Here is a 16,005-nt window from a genome sequence, read left to right as displayed (position 1 = left end):
AAATTAGGGTTAGGGTTTCTGCTCTCGGGCAACCACGTCATCACTTTGTGACACTTCTTCTGTTACTTGTTCTTCTTAGGGTTTTAGGCCCCTCGGCCGGTAGCTCCGTTCTTCAGTAGGTCGACACGTCAGCAGTTTGTTACACCCCCCCTCCTTTAAGGAGATTTTCTATTAATACTGAGCTTTTACAAACACATGAATTGGAACACCTTGCACTAGAAACGGCTATGTTTGTTTCATTCTGGAGTCTTCTTGGCGGGAGAGGTCCCTATTGTTAACTGCTCGCTTATAGGATGCCCAAGCGAGTATGCCTTGGTTGGAAATTGCTTCTCAAACCAAACTTGTCAGAATGCTGAAAATTCAAGTGGACAGCCAGAATTGTGCTTGTCTAAGTGAAAAGCTTGAAACTCAAAAGCTCTGGCCCAAAAGCTCGCGCTGAAAATCAGCGAGCGTAAATCACGAAAATCCGTACAGGCTGTGCATGTTGCGAAAATCCGTACAACAACTCTCACATCATCAAGCTACTCGCAAGAGATTGAGTGCGTGTGTGTACGGTCCTTTATTTTAATGCCTTTAGGTCACCTAGGCCCCCATCGGACGGGGTCCCTTAAGATGGTGGGAACTCTTCTTTAAAAATAGGCCACTCGACCAAACTTTGCAAGTTGGTGAAACTTCTTCTGTTGCTTCTAGGGTTTATGCTTCTCGGCTGGGATCTGCAGGTTGGCTCCATTCTTCAGAGGCTTGACACGTCAGCAGTTTGTGACATATACCCGACACACCCACATAGACACGAGGGAAAGAGAAAATAGACATCGATCTTAGAATAGAGCGGATAATTAACATGGCCAAAAATCTTTTGAAAAGAAGGTGTACAATGATGGGGTTTCCATTTCCCCTCTTTAAGTCGGTTGGACCCTTCTAGCATGACCTCAAATTTCCCCTCTTGATTGCTCTACCGTCCAATTTCCATTTTTTATCACCTTTGACTCCTCAAGTGCTTGCACCCACCTCCTCATCTGTATGTGCGACCCTCTCTCTATAATAACATCCCCTACTCACCGCTTTGTAGCACTGCTAGGTAGCCCTCTTACCGCTCCTCATGGTCCCCTTCGTGCATTAAGTTTCCGGCTCTCCAACCTGCGGCTCTCCTCTCTGCGGCTCTCCTCTCTGCGGCTACATGCCTATCCTGCAAACCCAATTGGCGGCCTCCCACTTTGCACCGCTGCTTTATGGCCTTCGACTTCAACTTCAATTCTTTTGCCAACGTTCCACTCTCTCTTTTATACTTGGCACCTGCCACGCTTCGTATCTCCTTACCTCATCGCGCATCGGGCGCGCTCTCGTCTTCACCGCTCATGTCTTACAAGGCATAAGCCATAAAGATCACTTGCAAGAGAAGGATCCAAGATTTGTTTCGAGTTGCTATTTTTCTCAGATGTAGTGTCGTACAGAGGTTTATGTCTATAGCTACCAAGCCGCATACTCCAAGGACTTGGCAAGCTTTCAAGAAAATTTTTGCCCAAAGTTATATGGTTTCTGACATCCTCCTTTGGAGTGCAACTTCTAGCAGAGCGCGGTATCCTGAAATGCTTGCCATGGAAACCCTAGCAAATTATAACTTGAAATTTCTCGACATCTCTCAGTAGGTTTCTCTTTTCAAGCTAAACCTTGGAGGTCCCGTGTGATTGCCAGGTCTTGGAACTACCATAACCGCCACTAGAAAAAATTGCTTGTCGAGGCTTGTTTCGACTATTCAAGAGTTTGTGGATCATGTTGCGGTCGACTATGACCTTATGGAAGGAACCTAACCCTAATTTTTGGTGCAGGTTTCAAGATGGAAAGTCGGTTGACTTTTCGAGCTCAACTGATGTCGAGATTGCTTTTTAAGTTTAAAATCTGTTTGAGAACTTGTTTGGTGATCCTGTTTAAAATTTGTTTGAAATAGATGGTATCTGTTTTAAACCTGTCTCAGTGCCGATTTGAAATGTTTGACTCTGATTTTAATACTAGTTTCAATGATTGGTGATTTTACTCTCGGGTGGAGTAGTGACAACTGATGTTTGAGAATGCTCATGGCTCGGACCCTTGTGGTTCTTTGCGGGGGGAGTATTGAATGTTTGAAAATTGATGTTTTTACTCATGGCCCAGACCCTTGTGGTTATTTACGAGGGGAGTATTAAGAAGTTTGAGCAGTGGTTACTCTCAGCACCTCCAAACAACGCAAGCTGCTGTCTAAGGGGGCGTTTGGTTGTAAAAGGCCTCTATATCTCATGGTCGGGACCTTTTTAGGTTATTTGCGAGAGGAGTGATGAGGGAGTCGTTGAACAGCTCATGGACCAGACCTGGATGATTATTTGCGGGGAGAGTGTTCATCGCCGGCTTTATGTTTCTATGTCTTGTAACATGCATATGTGAGCATTTGTGTTGCATTGTGATGTGCCAACCACTGAATAATAGAATATTCCTGATTGGATGAGATTGCCTGGGTATGTAATTTTAGTGCATCAAGACACCCATGGAAGATCAGTGCGGTCTGGGTGTGATGGCTAATTTTAGGGAAAATTACCAAAATACCCCTCTACTTTGTGGAAATTCCCAAAATACCCCTCAAATTTCCAAAATTCCCAAAGTACCCCCATAATTTGTCATAAATTCCCAAAATGCCCTTCAAATTTTCCAAAATTCCCAAAATACCCCCAGTTGCGAGAGTAAATTTCTCCAAAAACACAAAAATTTGTAGCTTTTCATAAGAAGTGTGATTGTCTACCATATAGGATGCTAAAACTAAAATTTGAGTTGGTTATGTAGGCTTTGGAGATGAATCCCTTCATTATTTTTAGACATAATTGCCTTTTTTTTGCAAGGTAATTTGCAAACAATTACATGCTAAGCACTCGAAAATCAATCTCAATTGTCAAACAAGAATAAAGATTAGAAAATCTTGAAGATCCAACGAAAATAGATACACAGGTATTTTGGGAATTTTTGAAATTTGAGGGGTATATTGGGAATTTCCACAAATTAGAGGGGTATTTTGGTAATTTTCCCCTAATTTTACTACGCCGGAGTATCAAGAGTTCCGATTTGGACGAAAGGAGAAGCCTCCTTGATCAAAAGAGTCAAGAGGAGAAGCCAACTCTTTGATCAAAAGAGCCGAGAGGAGAAGCCAACTCCTTGACAAAAAGAGCAACCTGATTGTGCCTCAGATTGTTCCTCGGGAGTCGGAATACCCCTCGGAAATTTTTGAGCTATGAGTATTTTGCAGATATATTGTAATCGTGGACGATTACCCTCTTTCAAGAAGGGGGGATGTCACAAACTGCTGACATGTCAAACCACTAAAGAACGGAGCCACTGTGCAGATCCCGATTGAGGGGCCTAAACCCTAAGAAGTTGAAGTTCCCACCAACTTATGGGACCCCGTCCGATGGGCCCCAAGTGACATAAAGACATTAAAATAAAGCGAGGCCACACACCAAGGTCATAAGGTACGTAAGGTACGGTACGTATTCGGTACGACCTATACGTAGTACCGAATGGATAGAGTTGTTAGGTACGTAAAATTCGTTAGGTTTTTTTTTAAAAGCCAAAAACCTATAATACGGTCTGCTCTAGATAAAAAATTCATATATATCACTCCAAGGATGTTAGTTCACTATTCTACAAACCAAGGCAAAGCTTTCATAGGAGTTCCTGATCGTGCTTGCCCTCCTATATTCACCACCGCAATGATGTTCATGTGTGCTTTACAGATGCAAGTTATGTCGAAATGTCTACAAAATTAGGCATCGGGATAAGGCTAAAGAAGGGCAAACCAAAAATTGCCGCCGCCACAATAGGGTTTATTTCCACAAATTACCCACAACACTGCGGCGAGAAGGGCAGGGGGGAGGGGGGGGTACAATACGAATCCGTACGGTACGGTACGTACCGTACAAACGTACCGTACAGATCCGTACGTACGTACGGATCCTACCTTGCCACGCGCGCGCACGGAGAGACTAGTGACGTGGCAACTGTACGGAATTCCGGATTTTTCGCCAATTGTTGAAGTGGCAAAACTGTACAGATTTCCGAATTTCATGCTGACTGATGACGTGGCAGCCTGTACGGATTTCCGCGATTTACGCTGATGCGGTAGCTTTTGGGCCAGTTGCTTTTGAGTTTGAATACTTTTCATGTAAACTACTTTTAGGGCTAGGGCCTTTAAATATGAGGCTAGGGCTCATTCTCTGGCACTCTTCTCGGAGAAGGTGCAAAGCGCGGTATACCGGCTTGTACTGTGTTGATGCAATATAAAGAAATACCGAAAGAGGCGCCAAGGTTTGGGGCCAATACTCTCTGGGGTGGAATTCCACCACTCCGTGTCGCGTGTCGTCTCTCTCTTTCAATTCAATTGAAGTGCTAAAAATCTGTTCAATCTGTTCTTTTCTATTGGCAAGTGGTGCCCGTCTTGTGACACAATCTCTTGACATACACATCATGATATCGTTGCCCGCCCTGATCATCAATCTGCAGCAAGCCGCTTTGCTCTAGAATGACTCCAAATGTAAAGATTTGGCCTGCTAAATGCCTCATCTGGCATACACATTCCAACGGTGCCTGCTACCCCCTGCATCTAGTATCTGTCCCAACGCTCTACCATCTGCTTGCAAACTCCTATCTACTAGCATCTAACCTGTTTATGAACCGACCAACTTTGCCTGCACCATCGAGTCTGTTCCAGTTGTTTCTGCTTCTGTTGTTTCAATTGCAATAAAGAATCATCTTTCTGCGTACTTGATCTTTACAAACGAAGTACATGAAGTTGTATCTAATTTTCCTACCTTAGATACCTCCTGAAAGACCCGAGGATCAAAGCATAGATCTTGTGCTAGGTTGTAGTCCACCGAACAGGCCATTGTACAAGGTTAGAACAGCCGAGCAGAAAGAGACTATGAATGAGGTCAACGAGCTTTCAAAGAAGGGACTGATTTAGATCCCCTTTTTGTTCCCCTATACTCCTAGTGCAAAAGAAGGATGGTTCATGAGCATGTGCATTGACTACCGCGCTTTGAATAAGAATACCATCAAGTACAAGTTCCCCATACCGAGGATAGATGACATTCTTGATTGGCTTCAGGGAGCGTCATTGTTTAGCAGGATAGATTTAATGAGTGAGTACCATCAAATATGCATTAGGCCAAAAGATGTCCACAAGAGTGCTTTCAGGACAACATTTGGTCTCTATGAGTTCCTTGTCATGCCGTTTGGTCTCACAAATGCTCCTGCCGTGTTTAATAAAATGATGGACAGAATTTTTTAACCACATAGAACATTCGTGGGTATATTCTTTGATGACATGATTGTCACGAGATTTGTTGGTTTCTTTCCCTTGATTTTTATTTAATTTTTCGGACCCTCTTATTAAAATCACAAGTGCCTGGACATTGCATGGCGAGTGTGAAACGGCCGTTGGCCGAGAGTTTCACCCGCAATCATGAAGGGTAGGTCGCCACGAGATGGTCGGGCCAGTTGGCACTGAAATCCAAGCAAAAAAGGTTGGCTAGGCTCAGTTCAAAGTCATTTAGGCCCCTCGACAGGACTTTTAGTCGGTGGGTACTAGGAAATTAAACCAAAGGGAGTCAAATGGACACTTGGCAGTAGGGGAGCTCCACGCAGGCCAACACACACTCTCCAGAAGCCTCATCCAAGAGCAAGCACCCATTTTTACGTGGGGGCTGATTTTTTGGACTTCATAAGTGTGCTACACAGTGTGTGTGTGTGTGTGTGAGTAGTGGGTACAAGTGCTCACAACTTTAATGGAAAGTTGGCCTTCTCCCTTGACTAATGAAGCGCGATGATTTTCTCTCGCGCATCTCTCTCCCCCCTTTGCACATATGGTAATGCCCCACTAGTTGGGCTTCTCAAATGACCATGTACAATTCTAGGGGTTTTATGCGCCTTTGCCAAGCCAAGAGCCTTTTGTACACGAACCGGAGTAGCTAATTGCTAATCCCCTACAGGTACGCACAATTTCATCGCAAAGGATTGCGAAATCGGAGAGTTTTCTCAAGTGTCCCATTGCGTGCGGGAGCTTCGGAGACACACGTAGACGTGTTTTCTCCACTCAAAAATGATGCGAAACAGGGAATTACAGCCTGCTGTGTTTTTCTACACGTTTAGGGTTTTGCACCTAAACAACAAGGTAACGCCAAGGGAGCCTCGGGAAAGCCGTGAGTACTTGTACACGACAATTTAGCGAGGTTTCTCGCAAGGAATCTCGTCTAATTCAAAGGGCAAGTGACCCTACAGGTGCGGGAGCTCGAGGACTACCCACAGAAGTGATCGGCACGCGAACGGAGCGCAAAACAGAGAATTACAGCTTGCTATAAATTTTTGCAGGTTTAGGGTATTGGCCAGTTTTGATGCCTATAGGTCCCAGGAGCTTCGGGGAAGCTAGTGAATCATCGAGCAAGTGTCTTGGCGCAAATTGGAAGCCAAAAACAGAGATTTCAGCATGCTATAATTTCTCGCCAGATTTTGTAAAGTGTGTGGAAAGTCACTGATTACTTGGGATTTTGTCCGTGGAGATTTCTATTGTGGTTATGCTGCCGAAATCAGGTTAGAGTAGGGGAATTTCACCCCGATAAAAGTGGGACAACTTGTAAAAGTTTACAAGTTTTTCTCAAGTGCAATAAGAATAAAGAAATACCGAAAGGGGCGCCAATCTTTGGGGCCAACAGAGTGTCGCTGTCTACTTGGGAGCGCTCTAGCTACCAAGGCGTGGTTTAATTGAAGTGTTGAATTCCTGTCACATGTTTCTTTGTGGAGTTCCTTTGTGTCGTAAAGTTAAAAGTAATGATCATCTTTTTAAGTTTGAAGAGGAGCATAGGGATCATCTAACCGCAGTTTTCAACGAGCGCAGGGACACGATACTCATTAATGCAAAGAAAACTGAATTCCTTTTGGAAGACATTCACTTGCATGGGACATTGTTTCAAGGGAGGGGGGGTACATATGGATCCTACTAAAATAGAAGCAATAAAGTCAAGGCCAGATTTGAAGTCTATACATGACATTCGAAGCTTTTTAGGCTTATGTTCCTATTATAGGAGGTTTATCCAAAATTTTGCTGAGATTGCATCTCCACAAGGGAAGGGAACCTTCAAACACTTGAAAGAAAAGTTGATTTCAGATCCGGTAACCATTTTGCCAGATCTTTCAAAACCTTTTGTGGTTCAATGTGATGCATGTGGGAACAGCCTTGGTGCACGGGCTGATTTGATTGTCCAAACAGATCATCAAACCATGCGATACTCTCACATAACTGAAGTTATTAGAGAAACCCAGGCAATGGGGAAACATCTTGTCCATGTTCCATTTTCAAATTGTGCATGTCGAAGGGAAAAAGAACGCGGTGGCTGAGGCGTTGTCGCGAAAGCCCAATATTTTAGCAATGTCAATTCCGTGCCATTGTGAATTAGATGAAATGAAAACACAATATACTAAAGATTCAGATTTTGCAAGAATTCATCAACTTGTTGATGGGCAACATCCTCCACCAAATGTTGGGCATCGTGGAATTAATGCAGCAGTGAAAACGGTTGAGGTATTTTGATTGGCCAACTTTACGCCAAGATGTTGACACATTTATAAGATCATGCCTAGTATGCCAAGAAGTCAAATTTGACAGGCAAAAGCAACCAAGATTCTTGCAACCATTGTTGATTCCTGATCACACGAGGTATGGATATGTCCAATCAGGACAGATCACTCTCAAGTGTTTCTAAAGTAGGATCAAGTTGGAACATTGTTTTATGAGATGAATTGGTTTGCTCAACCATTCAAAAGGTCACTAATTGATCTAGTATCTGTAAAGTCTATGGTGGATAGACCAACGAGGCATTCATTGTAGTGAGAATTTCATAACAATTAGGAGCAAATAGATTAGAGAGCGTGTACTCAATGAAAATAGAATTGCTCAATTGATTAGGATGAAAGAGCAAATTACAAGCTAAGCATTATGGCCTTATATAGGCTCAAAGTGAAAGGTGGCATTTAATGCTAGAAAGTGAAATGCATCAAATGTCGGAATTGGGTCAAATAGCATGTGGCTATACCAAATAGCATGTGACTTTAAAGAAGCGTGTGTTTAGGGAAGTCTATGTAGTGGGATTCATGCATCTTCTCCACAAGTGACTTGTTCATGTATGTGGCATTGCAAGTTTTTTAAATCAGAGTCGAGGTGTCCACCTGATCACGAGCCAGTTCTTGTCTTCATTGCATCTTCCGCTGCCTACTTTGACATGAACCAGGATACCAAGACAATCATCCTTTGAGTTCTTGATAGAAACCAACTTCGAATAATTTTAGTTTTCCTTTGTACTTATGCTTTTTGAAACACTGTTTGAATATTGATTAGAATAGATTATATATGGTTTGAATATTGATTGGAATAGGTTAAATTTGGTTTTAGCTTGTCTTGGAGCTGATTAAATTTGTTTGATTCTAGTTTTAATGCTGGTTTCAATGTTGTTTGATAACCTCTAGACAATGGAGGCTGAGGTCTAGGGAGCGTGTAGTTGTACTTGAAACCTCTAAACGAAGCACGTGGTCGCGGTTGCGTTTAGTTGTAGATGGAAACCTCTGAACGATGCACTTTGCGGTTTGGGGAGTGTTTGGTCATACATGGAACCCTCTGAACAATGCAGACTTCCATTTGAGGAGCCTTTTGCTGTATCTGATTATCTTTATGTTATGTGTTTACACATGTGAATTTCGTGTCATCTGTAAAGCATTTTGTGAAGCATATGGATCCGGTGCATCAATAGTTTCAACTTGGATGAGATTGCCTAGGTATGTGATCTTATTACATCAAGACACCCCTGGAAAGGACCAACATGCTTTGGTGTGATGGCTAATTTTGCTATGCCGGTATATCAAGAGCTCCGATGGGGATGGGATGACTGGAAGAAAATGTGATTATAGAGTTGTGCATGCTATAGAATGTGCTATCTAGCAATGATAGGCATTGGCATGTATGGATAAAGACAATGTCTGCTAAAGAATCGGACTGAGTTTTGTAGGTCTAATCGCGGGCGATTACTCTTCTTTTGAGAGAGGGGTATGTCACAAGTTGGTGACAGGGCAGCCCATTTGGGGGCGGGGAGGGGGGGGGGGGGTTATAAAGTTACAAAGCAGCCAGACATTGTAGCAAAAGGGACAAAGAAGTCAAAACTTACGCAAATCCATGTTGACGTGATAGTTGTCTACAAATCACGGAAAAACATGTTGACGCGGAACTATACGGATTGACAGCGTAATTTGTGAAAGCAGGTGAGGTCGCTTAGCTTGTGGACCCAAGTGCTTTTGGAGCAAGAGATTTTCATAACCTTGCTTTTGAGGCCAAGGATCCTTAAATATAAACCTTAGGGGGTCACTTTGGCTTCTCATCATGTGTGAAAATGAAGGGAGAGCTCCCCAGCAGTTGTATCTTTTGTGAAGCAATATAAAAGAAATACCGAAAGGGACGTCACTATCTTGGAGCCCCTGATCTGGGAGTGGAGCTTTGCCACTTGTTGTCTACCGCACGGATCTTCTTTCTCTCTCTCTGTTTAGTTATTTTGAAGTGCTAACAGTCTGTTTCAGTCTATTCTTGTCAATTGGCATGTGGTGCCCTCCCATTACATTGTCGTGAGCGCATCAAGAGTTCCCGAGGGATGAGATGGCCACATAGCTAGAACTAAATGATTGAAATTTCAAACACTATGTTCAGTATGAACTCAGTGTCTGATTGATGGATTGGAATTCCCGAAAATGATTAGTCACACAGGATTGCGTTTGAGTGCAGTTGGAATGATTAACGAAACGATTGCAGCATTTCGGTCTCAAGAAATCTCTAGACATAATCGCAATATAGGATTAGTTAATATGCGATTACTAAATACGTTTCTAGGAATCATGGTCCTAATCTCAATGGATTCTATGTAATATGATCTGAATGTGATGTGTATGTGATGTGACCATCGTCTTTGTACAAGTGCTGGATTTGTGTCGTCTAGTGTGTCGGTACTTAGAGTCAATGTAGATTTGAGAAGATGATTTCAACTTTAACATTCCAATTTCTAGGTTTGGTATTGCAATCCTTCACATTATAGCATGAAACCTTTGTTGAAAGTTATGTACATCGTCTATTCAATTACACCACATACGTAGTCATCCAATAGCATCACCATTTGCATTCTCTTTCCGTCTACACAAAATTTTCATTGTTCTTTGTGTGATGGTAGATAAGCAAAGATGGTGTAGCAAACAAATAACGATAAGACCCATGCATAAACAGTTCTAAATAATGGTACCTATCCCTTGTGAAGACTAAAACTCACAAAATGGCTTTCTTTCCATTGTTTTCATATAGACTTAAGTACTGACTTGTAGAATGGACTCCAAAATCCATTGAGAGACTAGGACTTATGATGCATTATCACCAAACACATAAAGGTCACCACATAGTGGATACATACCTGACGAAGAAGAGGCTCCATTCGATCATATCCATCTACATCATAGTATGCCTTAATCAAAAAATCTAGATGTCGTTTCCAACGTGTAATCCCTGCGACAATCTCAGTAACCTGCAAATTGACACAGTCGTTCATTTAATGGAGAAATTATATATATACCTTCATAAGTTCAAAATAGTATGATCTCACGAATCATAAGAGGGGATAAAACACTCACAAAACTACAAAAGCAAGGGAGACAAGAAAACGAGGGGGGGGAAAAAACTAAATCACTTTATTTGCTACAAAACAAAACTAGATAAAACAAGCCATTATTCGCTTAAAGATGTTTTTAGAAAAGGCATATAAGTTGAAGCAGCTTACTTGGCTAAAACTTGAAACAAGTACTCAGCTTTACACTAAAAGGATAAGACATCTCAAAGACTTAATCCAAGAAATCATACTCCACACAATAACTTCTCAAGGAACAAATTCCTAAGTCCTAAAGTAGGCTGATATTGATCTCCAAGTACTAAATTTTCAAGTTCAAAAAAATGCATCAATACTTTGTGCTTGAGATAACTTCATTTGATGTATGTTGAATCAACAAATCAAGCGTGCACAAATAATTGATCGTGAGTGTGTGTGTGTGTGTGTGTGTGTTAATTTCCTATATAAGTGATCACAGAGGTCATTTCTCAAGCATAAGTCGGTACCCTCGGTACCAGCACCCAGTACCCGCAATACCATCGGCATCCATGGCGTTTTTGCATCAGCCATCATTAGCAAATTCGCATCACCATCAATTTTCAGTCCCTAGCGTTTACACAAGTTTCAAATTGCAGCCATAGTCCCCGCGTTTTCAAATTCAGCCCTCAAATCACCCAACGTTTTTCAGTTTTCAGCCCATCGGCGACAATAGATCAGCCCATGGCCTCGTCACAATTGCAGATCCCATTCAACATCCATACTGTTTTGCATCAATTTCACCAATTTTTTGCAATAGTTTCAGCCAGAGTTTTGCATCAGTTCAGCATCAGCATGCAGTACTCCATATTCAGCATTAAGCCATTGTATCAGCATTGTGTGAGTAAATAAAGCAAGTACTTGCTATGGCAACCGAGTACACCTTGAAGTGACCGTCAAGCTAGATGGTTCTAGTCTTGTGAGCAAATTGGTGGTCTAATTGATTATCTTCCTAGTAAAGCTAACCCAATTGTAGATACAATCAGTCCCGCAGGACAAATCTTGGCTCTCGAGTCGAGGTCCACGGTACCATTCACGAAGTATCTTTTGTTAGCATGGAAAGTCAGTAAGCATTTTCGAGTCTCTCGTTCGTGAGGGTCTCTTGTATTTTCATCACCGTCTTTGTGTGTTACCTTCTCATAGTAAAGCCATATTGCACGATGCACATGATTCACTCATGGATGAGCACAGAAGCATCAACCGCACTCTAGGAAAGATAGAAAGTTTGCATTCAAGCAATATGTCACAAACGGTGACGTGGCTGCCCAATATACACACACACTATCAAGAACAGATTTCCGACTCCTAGGATCGATGATATACTCGACAGATTAACGGGATCCTCGTGCTTTAGCAGGATTGATTTGAAGAGTGGATATCATCAGATCCAAATAGCGCCGGGAGACGTCTACAAGACAGCCTTTCGGACGACTTTTGGCTTATTTGAGTTTTTGGTGATGCCTTTTTGCCTAACCAATGCTCCTGCGACATGTAACGTGATGATGGACAGGATTTTTTGAGAGTACATGCTATTTGTTGGCACTTTCTTTGACGATATCATTGTTTTCTCCAAGAATGAGCCAGAACATAGAGATCATCTGCTTCAGGTCTTTCAGCCATTACGAGATCACAAGTTAGTGATTAATGCAAAGAAAAGTGAATTTTTCCTACCAGAGATACACTTTTTGGGACACTGTGTCAGCAGCAGGAGTGCAAATGGATCCACCCAAGATAGAGACTATCCGTGATTGGCCCGATTTGAAGAATGTCCATGAAGTAAGAAGCTTCTTGGGATTGTGTTCGTACTACAGGCCGTTCATTCGAAAATTTGCAGAGGTTGTTTCCCCTTTGCATGTTTTGACGCAGAAACGAGAACCTTTCTCGTGGGGACCCACAGAGGTGACTGCCTTTCAGACTTTGAAAGAGAAATTGACCACGGGACCAGTTTTGACTTTGTCGGACTTGCAGAAGTCATTTGAAGTATATTGTGATGCTTGCGGTCATAGTCTGGGTGCGGTCTTAATGCAAGAAGGCCATGTCATTGCTTACGAGAGCCGATTGTTCTCAAGGCCGGAATTGACATCACAGATTTATCATACAGAGTTTTTGGCGGTTATCCATGCTCTTACTCAGTGGCGGCATTACCTACTCGGAGCGGATTTTACTGTCTTTACAGACCATCAGAGTTTACGCTACTTCTTGTCACAGAAGCAGCTTTTGGAAAAGCAGATGCAGTGGGCGAACATCTTGTCACAGTTTCATTTCCAAATTGTCCATGTTCAGGGACTGAAGAATTTGGTGGCAGATGCTTTGTCTCGAAAGCCGTTGATTTTGGCTATTTCTGCGATACATCATAGGAGCTTCGAGGATATGGTAGACTAGTATGCCATAAATCCAGATTTTGCAGACGTTTTCACACGGATACGGGATGGGGAGACAGTAGCGGGATATTCCATTCGGGATGGGTACTTGATGAGGAAAACCATGTTGTACGTTACACAACCGTTGAGGGAAAAGGTTATGACTGAATGCCACTGTCTGCCTTTTACGGGTCACCGCGGCATTGCTACCACCATGAAAGGGGTAGAGAGATACTTCTTTTGGCCGAGACTCAAGAAGGATGTGGACGAGTTTGTGCGCAGTTGCTTGGTATGCCAGAAGGTCAAGTTTGACAGGCATAAAGCACAGGGATTGTTACAGCCTTTGCCCATACCCACCCGACCCTGGGAAAGTATTGCAATGGATTTCATTTTGGAGCTCCCGAGAACACAGAGTGGTCACGATGGTATCTGGACTGTTATTGACAGATTTAGCAAGCACGCTCATTTCATTCCAGTAAAGAAACAGTCAAGCCGGATCACTTAGCGAGACTGTTTGTGGCCCAGATTTTCAGACTACATGGCATGCCTGAGACGATTGACTCCGACAGGGACCCCAGATTTACGAGTTTGTTTTGGAAGGCAATTTGGGGCAACATTGGCACACGGTTGCAATTCTCGTCATCTTTCCACCCGCAGATTGACGGACAATCTGAGATTGCCAATTCAGTGGTTTTAGATTTGTTGAAGTCTTATATCTCGGATCAAAAGACTCATAGGGAAAAGCATCTACCTTTGGTGGAATTTGCCTACAACAACACGATACACTCTTCGACCGGGAAGGCGCCATTTGAGATTGTTGAAGGTGCTGTGAAGGTTCCACCCTTCCTAAGCACGAAAGATAAGATTTTTGAAGGCAATGAGTATATGCGCGACTTAGACACTGCTTTTGCCAAGGTCCGCGAGGCCTTGCAGAAATCGCAAGAACGACAGAAAAAGGCGGCGGATCACCATCGTCACGATTTGAAATTGAAGGAGGATGATTGGGTGCTCTTTTGTTTTGAGAAGGCTCGCTTGAGAAAGAAGAAGGGAAAGGAGGCTTTTTCCAAAGCTTAGTATGAGATACTATGGACCTTTCCAGATCTCCAAAAAGATCAATGATGTCTCCCTCAGACTGAAACTGACTGACACTTGGAGGATTCACAATGCATTTCATGTGAGTCTCTTGAAACCTTTCAAAGGTGATGTGCCTGAAGATGGGGAGCCTGATGAGCAACCCGAAGTGGAAGAAAACGAGGAGATCCTTGTTCCTGAACAGATTTTGGCACATAAGGACACAAAGAATAAGGGTAAAGTAAGAAGGCGGTTCTTGGTTAAATTCAAGAACTGTCCTGCATTGGATGCGAAGTGGATCGAGGAGGAGGACCTAGCAGATACTCCTCAGATTGTGAAACTTTACCTCGAAGCTTTTGGTTTAGCATAGTCTACTTCAGGGATACTGAGAGCTGACAGTATTCTGCTGTATGACTTTATAAAATGGAATTCCGAAATATAAAACTGATTTGTTCTTGACTTGTTTTTAAGTGCAGGAACTGATAGACGAAATGACTGCAGCATTTTGGTCTAAATGATCTCAAATAGACATGGTTGCAATAGGGGTTAGTCAATCAGGCATCTATGAGGTCCCAACTGGATCTAGATGCGATTGCTAATTGCATTGCCGATAAATCATGGTCTAAGATCCGAATGAATGTTGAATGTGATTTGTCATGTGATGTCCTGTGATGTGATTGTCGATTGGTACATGTGCTAGATGTGTACAATCAGTGGCTGCTAAGGCAATTTATGGCCTCTGTCTGTTTTGCAGGCGTAATCGAGGGCGATTACAATGCTTTCAAGAGGGGGGTATGTCACAAACGGTGACATGGCTGCCCAATATACACACACACTATCTGTTGATAATGTGGCTGCCCTCAAAACCCCTACAAAGAACTTGAAAGGCTGACGTGGCTGGCTGCTACAGCAGCCCCAAAAATGGAGGAGAAAAAAAGGACACGTGGCAGTTTCCGCGTTTTGCGGCGCAAATCACGGGCAGCCTGGGCGTGAGAAGCAGCTTTTGGGCTACGCAAAGCTAGAAATTTTTTTACGCTGAAGCTTTTGGGGGAAGTTGCTTTAATTCCGTAAGGGAGCTTGTGAGAGAAGATCTTTTAACTTGCTTTTATTTATGCAAGTTAGAGAGAGGAAAAACTTTACTGAATTGCTTTATTTTACTCAATAAGGCTTGAGAGAGAAAGCTTTTGGATCACTTGCTTTATTTCCAGCTTTTGGGGCTCTGCTTTTGGCATCCCATGTAACCTTTAAAAAAGTGGGCTGACCGCTCACAACTCAGAGCATCTGGACGCAGAGTCTCAGTGTGAACGCCTGCCCGAACTCTTGTACTTTGAACTCAGATTAATACAAAAAGAAATACCGAAAGGGGCGCCAGTCTTTGGGGCCAATATCTCTAGGCACGAAACTCCGTCAGGCCAGTGTCGAATAAATTGTGAATTGTGAATTGTTTTGAAGTGGTTATTTGGTGCTGTCGCGGTAGATTCTTGACTTGGAGTGTCCAAGTCTATTACAGAATACACATTGTTTTATCATTGTAGGTCAAGTAAATAGACTTTGCATGCTCATTGCTTGGCAAGACATAGTCATAGCAAAAGCATTAGCACGAGTGTCCATCAAGCATTGGTATTCCCTTTGTGGTTTGCCAAAGTCGATAGTTTTAGGTAGAAAACTCAAGTTTAGATCACATTTTTGCAATGTACTCATTGAAAGTTTGGCACGTCGTCACATTTTTGCATTCCACCCACAATCATTTAGGAAGCATAGTCTTTTTCAAGTCACCCGAAAAGTAAAAGATGTGTGTATGAAATTGTGATTGAAGTTGTTTTAGGGAGAATCCCCGAAGGAAA

General features: G+C 42.7%; 1 protein-coding gene across 1 annotated transcript in view; it reads right to left on the bottom strand.

Moving 5' to 3' along the window:
• LOC147438659 (NOL1/NOP2/sun family protein / antitermination NusB domain-containing protein) overlaps nucleotides 1-16,005 on the bottom strand; it is a 101,674-nt gene that overhangs the window by 64,181 nt on the left and 21,488 nt on the right. The window contains exon 3 of the mRNA XM_086484682.1: nucleotides 10,506-10,616. Within this exon, the coding sequence (XP_086340808.1) occupies nucleotides 10,506-10,616 (111 nt within the window). The remainder of the gene's footprint in view (nucleotides 1-10,505; nucleotides 10,617-16,005) is intronic.

This window comes from Adiantum capillus-veneris, chromosome 16, assembly GCF_014529385.1.
Source record: "Adiantum capillus-veneris isolate H3 chromosome 16, ASM1452938v2, whole genome shotgun sequence".
NCBI classification, from domain to species: Eukaryota; Viridiplantae; Streptophyta; class Polypodiopsida; order Polypodiales; family Pteridaceae; genus Adiantum; species Adiantum capillus-veneris.
Note: the sequence above shows the minus strand (reverse complement) of the source record. Positions and strands in the feature narration are given on the sequence as shown.